The 7,502-nt window shown below is 33.4% G+C and overlaps 1 protein-coding gene across 1 annotated transcript; it reads right to left on the bottom strand.

Annotated features, from left to right (window-relative positions):
* Positions 1–3,423: 3,423 nt before the first annotated feature.
* Positions 3,424–6,380, bottom strand: LOC127106432 (7-deoxyloganetin glucosyltransferase). Its single transcript, XM_051043722.1, has 2 exons — positions 5,775–6,380; positions 3,424–4,486 (listed from the first exon to the last, which is right to left on the bottom strand). Exons 1-2 carry the CDS (start codon positions 6,283–6,285, stop codon positions 3,540–3,542), a joined length of 1,458 nt encoding a protein of 485 aa, XP_050899679.1. The 5' UTR covers positions 6,286–6,380; the 3' UTR covers positions 3,424–3,539.
* Between the last annotated feature and the right edge of the window lie 1,122 nt (positions 6,381–7,502).

The raw sequence follows: 7,502 nt of genomic DNA, 5'->3' as shown, positions 1-7,502 counted from the left end.
CAAATACCGCTGGAACTTCCGTCGGACCTTCCCACCAGCCATCATTTGATCAGGTCAGTACACAAAGATCTCAAACACCTCAAGAAAATCATGGGAGACCTCGGAGACAAACTAATGCACCTGGATGTGGAACAGGGGGGCGTTATGATCAGGTCGGTCATTAGTTTATTGTCAGTCCAATGTAACCAATTATTATCACATGAATATTTTTTTGTTACATTATTCTTTTTCATTTAATAAATAAACAAAATTAAAAATTAAAAAAATATAAAAAAATATAAAAAATATAAAAATATATTTAAAAATAAAATAATACATGGGGTGGAGGCGCCAGAGGCATTGGCGCCCACACCAAAAATAACATTAAGGCGCTAGGGGCATTGGCGCATCCTCATGAGGGCCAATGCATCCGCCAATAACATTGGCGCCTCCTCATGAGGAGCACAATGCATGCGACAATGCTATTGTCGCCTCATCTTCATGCTTAGGGGATGCGCCAACTCATCTGGCACATTCTCTTTTAAAAGTGGTTATTTTGATTGTTTTTTTGAATTATTTGTTATTTTTGATTTTTTTTTAAACTGGTAATTTAAAAAAAAATCCTACATTTTATGTTAAGACTTAATTAAAAGTATATATTTGTTAAAATTAAATAAATATAGAAATTAGTGGCCTCCTTTAGTTATTCTTTTTCCCGATAAAGTTTTGAGTGTTTGTGCATGAACCACTGGGCCTTTTTTTACTCATGAATGGGCCTAGAGGGTAGGGTATATTTGGTGGTTTTAACTTATTATCCTCCGATTAAACATGGCATCTTCTATACTTTTAAATTGTCAAATATGCTCCTGATTCAAAATTGAATGGAATTTTTGGTAGGTAAAAAAGAAATTTCTGATACAAACAAAATTTTTGGTATATCAGAATTTTTAAAATTTTCGGTATGTTCCAATTAATTCTGGAAATTTGAAATTTACTGTTGATACCGAAAATTTAAATCAAAGTGAAATTTCTGGTAATGTTATTTGTTTAAAATTTTAAACGCTCAAGATTTTGCCGACAATTTTGGATGGTTGTGATTGCATCGACATTTTGTTTGGTCCAAAATAAATGCAAAGTTGTATAAATAGGGGGATCACTTGGTGTTTGATAAAAACATTTCAAAAAATGATTCTTCCTCAATTTTTTTTCTAAGGCAGAAGTGTACATCAACGGAGCTTCACCTCCCGTAGAGTTTGGGCTTTCGGATGACACTACATCTCTTGTCGGCCTGACGTCTTAGTTGGATGAACTGTTGCCCGATACCAAAAACAGAAAGGTGAGAAAGCTCGAATTTTGTGAAGATTGGATTGATATTGACAGAAGGGTGAAATACAACCTTATTGAACATGCACACGTATCGGGCGCCGATATAAACACCTGACTTGTTTGCAAAGAGAGTACATGCTACTAGATGTAGCATGTACACCCTAGCGGCAGCCTCATAACTTCCAGCCGCTACAAGCTCGGCGTACGTCTTCCAAAGCCAAGACATACAAAGGTGAACGCCCTTTTTGATGCCAAACTCTTTCTGCATGTCTGCCTCAGAAACTCCCAAATCTTGTGCAGCAGTCATACATGCAAGCGACATGCTAAGAATAAGACTCGTCCAAAATTTGTCGTCGATAGAGAGATGGAACAAACATGAGACATCATCCAGAGTGAGAGTCATCTTCCCAAACTGAAGATGAAATGAATATATCTCATTGTGTCATCTCTCAACAAATGCAGTAAGTAGTGGCGCGTCAAGCATGGTGAGGGAGGAGTGAGAAAAACCAAGGAGCTTGAAATCCCGTACAATCTGGCTAACATGTTCAGGTATCAAAATCTTCGGGAAGTCCTTCAGCTTCGACCCGTGCGAAGTCACCTTCAGTGTGGGACGGTCCTGTGACAAAGATATATAAAAATAAAATTGCAGTTAGCTTTCATGGCATAATTATAAACAAATTAAAGTTAAACATAAAAGACATATACCTCTCTCTGCCATAGTCGTAACGCCACATGGTCAACATAATCAGTAAGCACTGACCGGATCAATGGATCCTCTAGAGAATCCTCCGTTAGTGTGCATAGAGGACTCGGTCGAAGGAGATGTAACCTCTGTGTCAGCAGTAATAGGTGGGATCGGATCAGCAACAATAGTATCTGGCTGGACCACCTCAGTATCCACCTTATCAGCAACCACCTCACTAACAACCACATCAACAGTAACCTCCTCAGCCACCTCCTCAACAACCTCCTCAGCTAACTCCCCAGCAACAACCTCATTTGTAACAACAACATCTGGCACTCCCACCTCATCTCTGGGCTACTCAACTAATCGTAGTTGTCGGCGTCGAGTGCTACAAGATACGTGAAACTGATCCTGCTCAACCAATCGTTTCTGGTGTGAACCAGTTGAAACCACTCGTTTAGCCCGTATCTGGGAAGACCCGACCTCACCAACCCTAGCCCGATCTGTCGCTCTATCAATAGCTATGCCTGCAATAGTGTCACTGCCTCTATATTTTACTAAAAAAAAAGGAAGGAAATAAAAATAAAAATTAGCAACTACCGAAAATTTCAGAATTTCTAATAAAAACAGTTTTTATAACTACCGGAAATTCTGAAATTTTCGATAAAAAGTAAAGTTTTAATTTCTACCGGAAATTTCAGAATTTCCAAACACAAAATTTTTATAACTATCAAAAATTCTGAAATTTTCGAGAATTCCATGGGATCTTGTACCTGAATTTTTGAAATTTCGAGAAAATTTAAAATTTCGGATACAAAATCCCGAAAAATTTAACATTTATTGTATAAAACGTATTATTTTTAAAATTTTCGATAATGTAATTCAAATTTTCGATATCGTCCCAGACTTTTCAAAATCGCGCGTGGATCTTATAAATTTAAAAATTTAATAAAATGATTTTGGAATGACTCTTTTTATACGCAATTGGGGTTTCAGGTACAATTAGAGGAAATCAAATTAAATGTTTGAATATTTGAACATTATATCAGCATCCACCTTTACTTGAATATTTGAACATTATATCTGCATCCACCTTTACACTTTCCATTTCTATCTTTAATGAATTGACTATTATAATATATTATTAAGTAATAATTTTTTTATTTATTTCAAAATTTTCTTGCATATAACACAAATATGTAGTAAAAATATATACCTTAAAAAAATAAAAAAGTCAAGTTTCCGTTTCTTTCATATATATGCGCTAAATATTTGAAAAGTTTTATAAAAAGTGCAAAATGATTTTGAAATATGTAGAAATAGTTTTTTTTTTAAGTTATATATAATCACTATCGTACCATGGTTAACTTTTATTCATTAACTCTCTGAATTGTTTATTTATGTGGAAAAATTTATTTAAAGACAATGTCACGTCATTAAATTTGGTGATTGAGTTTGATTAGATACCAATTACAACTTTCAAACACTACAACATCATCGATTATGATTTACAAAAATCAAATACTTGATTTAATGTAACACAATCAACTTATTGACCACTTAAAATTTTCAATTGCAAAACCAAACTATTATAATTATCATAAGAAGACCCTCCAATTGTTGTAGCAGCCTTAGCTTTATGCTTCCAATCAACACCCCTCTTCTTCATTTCTTTCCCTTTCACACCCCCCATAAGTTCCTTCACTAACCCTTCAACTTGTTCTCTACTAACATCACTCTCAATTTCTATTCCAACCCCCCATTTACTACATGCATAAAAACAATTAGTTTGTTGCTCAGCAAAGAAAGGCCAACAAACCATAGGCACACCCTCACAAATACTTTCCAACATTGAATTCCATCCACAATGAGTTAAAAAGCCTCCAATTGATGAATGACCTAGAACTTTCTCTTGAGGGGCCCACTCCAATATTAATCCTCTATTTTCAATTTCTTTCACAAATTCATCATTTGATAATACCTCATCTCCACATTCAACAAGATTAGGCCTAATTACCCATAAGAAAAAATATTTAGTATTAGCTAATCCCCATGCAAATTCTCTTAATTGCTTTGTATTCATAATCACTAAGCTCCCAAAATTCACATAAACAACTGAACCTTTGTCTTTTTTATCTAACCATTTCATGCAATTAACATCTTCCTTCCATAAACTAAAATCAATAGACTCCAAATGATTATTTGAATTTGATGAAATATTTTTATAGAGCAATGGTAATGGACCAATAGGATAAAGGTTAGGGTACTTGATTTTAATTGCATCTAATACCTCTGATTCTAACTCTTGAAATGTGTTAAGGATGATACCTTTTGCTTTCATTGCATTGTTCACTGAATCTCTGTTGTAATTGAACATTGTATTTGAAGAATTTGTAGTTCTAAAGAAGGTTGGAAAATCTTTTAGTCTAATACCACTCATTGATGGTATCCAATCAACTTCAGTTTCAAGATATCCATCACTGATATTCTTCTCATCTACATAAACAAATTGATTTGTGTAAAATGAGAGAGATGAATGATAATGCCTAAGATAAATTGCTAATAAAATATGAAATTTAAATGTAATAAAATCACACATCATTTTTAAATATTAACTATTATTTATATAGAATTTAATATATTTACAATTTGTAATATCAAATTTATTTTATTTTGTATTTTTTTTTAAGGTGAATGTCCTTATAAAGTCTCTCAAATCTCTATATATAACTAGTGTAAAATATGAAAATTTTCCAATACTAAGAGATATAAAAATTATTACAAACTCACTAACAGCTATGCAGAAATTCATTGCTCAATTAGTGAGTCTTGTTTATGTGTAGTAAAAAGATATGACTATTGTACTTGCGGTGAGTATAATAGACGTTATGACTTATGATGTTTGCGATAAGATACACAAGATGATTTGAATATTTATAGACCCAGCATTTGAGGGAGAAGTAAGTGGGGAGACCGATTTTTACACCTACAAAATCGATTACATGTCTCCCGAGCATGAATCATTATAGGAACGACTAAAATGAGTCATCATATTATGTTGTAACTGGTTAACCTCAAATGTTAATCGATTACCAGTGATACATTTTAATTCTCATGTCAATGGTAATCGGCTAACCAAATGGTGTAACCGGTTACAGGTCTGAGTTTTACAATTTTTCTGTTATGTAGTTGTTTGTTTTGGATCCCAATTAATTTGTAACACTTGTATAAATGTCTTGAATGCATTCTCATCCAAAGTAATACAAACTCTTCTCTCTCTCTCTCTCGATCTCTCTCTCTCTCTCCTCTCTCTCTCTCTCTCTCTCTCTCTCTCTCTCGGCTCTCTCTCTCTCTCTCTCTCTCGTCTCTCTCTCTCTCTCTCTCTCTCTCTCTCTCTCTCTCGCTCTCCTCTCTCTCTCTCTCTCTCTCTCTCTCTCTCTCTCTCTCTCTCTCTCTCTCTCTCTCTTCTCTCTCTCTCTCTCTCTCTCTCTCTCTCTCTCGCTCTCTCTCTCTCTCTCTCTCTCTCTCTCTCTCTCTCTCTCCTCTCTCTCTCTCTCTCTCTCTCCTCTCTCTCTCTCTCTCTCTCTCATTATATATATATATATAATATATATATATATATATATATATATATCCAAAGTCCCAACATAATTTAAGTGCTTTATCTAAAAACATGTACCACCGAATCCAAAAACTTGCAAATGGACCAATAGATTTTTGAACTATATCCATAGAAATCAATGTGACAAATGAGGCAATATTGTTTAACAGAGATGTTTGTTACCTTTAAGTGGAAAATATCCTCTTTTCTGAAGCTCATCAAAGTTTAGATATCCCAACATACCACAACCACTAGGAGTAAATAACTTGAACTCAGGAATATTGAATTCTTCAGCAACTTTATAGGTAAAATTCATTACACCATCAGAAACTATGCAACTAACAGGAGGCACATTTTCTGAAGAAACAAGCTTTGCTATAAGACCTCTGAACGAAATCAACCCATCAATAGGCATAGTTATGCACAAATCTGGCAAGTCCATTATTCCTCGTTGGTTTTCTGGTGGCAATCCATCAGATATGGTTTCAAATCTAAAATCTGGAAGACCCTTTAAAGAATTTGGGCCATTGGATTTCATCAAACGATCAAAATTGAATTTTGTGTGGACAAAGGTTATGTAGAAGCCACTTTGATGGAGGAGTTTTGCTAGTTTTAGCATTGGGTTTATGTGACCTTGTGCTGGGAGAGGAACACAAACCACATGGAGCTTTAGTGGATTCATTTTGTTATTCATGGTCTCAACCTCAACATTTTGTTACTTATATATATGATTAATAATACTCTTGTTTTAACTTTAGTACGTTGAACCTGGTTGGCATAGTTGTGAGATGATTTTATACGATTGATAAGAAAAAGACAAGTCAATAAATACAAATAGATGATATAAGCAATTCGGGCATTGAATATATAAATAAGTGACATGCCAACGGATGATGCCTCTAATGTGATACAAAGTCAACTCAAATTTCCTAATTACATTAAAAATGAGTGAGGAAGAGAGTTTAAAATGATATACGTTCTTGTAGGAATGGATAACTATGACATGACAATGAGAGAGTTTAAAATAAAGAGAGTTTTAAATTAAAATATTCACCATTTGTTGACAATGAGAGATGAAGAGGGCTTACAATGAAATAAAGGGGAAAAGAGAGATCTGAGCGTGGAGACTTTGAAAACATGAGGCAAGATTAATAAGTTTTTGTAAATTAGAGTTTTTTAAAATTGATTTATTTGATTTCTTTTAATGACAAAATAATATTTATAAAATTAGGTGAAAAATTATAAGTATACGAGATAGATTATCATATCGCACAATAGGTGTCTTCCTGACAACCAACAAATGTAAAAAAAAGTTATACAAAAATAAAGGTAAAAAATGCACAAAAACGAAAAGCTCAAGAGAATAACATAGAAAAAATACTCGGGCAGCTAAAGGCATCACCCTCAAAGTTTCAAGGTTAGATCTCAGACCAACGGAACCACTATCGACATATCAAAATCCAATAAAAAAAGCATTAAAAATTAGAAACTAAAATCAATTTCAAAATCATTTTAAAACACCCTGTCAAGTATTGGTTAAAATAGAGGATAGAGTTCTGAAGTCAATAAAAAAAATAACAAATCCACTTACAATTTATCTAAAAATAATTTTAGGCAAAAATTTTGTTTCTCCAATTCTTTCAGAATTGTTGAAACACCATAAAAAAATATCATTATTATAGACCATCCAAATAAATCGGACATAGATCGGACAACATTTGATAATTTTTGGAGAAAGAATGAGTTTGTGTGAATTAGGATATTTTTTAAATTATTTATATGATATTATCTCCTAACATAAGTATTTAAGGATTTGTGAGATAGTTTTAGAGAGATTGTGAAATCTACTTATGTTGTTTTTATAAGCTGTTTCAATTTATTCTATAAGCTTTCTAATATAGTTTATGAAAA

This window comes from Lathyrus oleraceus, chromosome 7, assembly GCF_024323335.1.
Source record: "Lathyrus oleraceus cultivar Zhongwan6 chromosome 7, CAAS_Psat_ZW6_1.0, whole genome shotgun sequence".
In the NCBI taxonomy this organism is placed as follows: Eukaryota; Viridiplantae; Streptophyta; class Magnoliopsida; order Fabales; family Fabaceae; genus Lathyrus; species Lathyrus oleraceus.
This window is presented reverse-complemented; position numbering and strand designations above follow the sequence as displayed.

Excerpts from the sequence above, each read along its gene's own strand:
- LOC127106432 (XM_051043722.1), bottom strand. The coding sequence starts at position 6,285 with ATGAATAACAAAATGAATCCACTAAAGCTCCATGTGGTTTGTGTTCCT. Across the intron at positions 4,487-5,774 it reads AGGATATTTTCCACTTAAAG|ATGAGAAGAATATCAGTGAT; the intron begins GTAACAAACATC and ends TTGTTTATGTAG.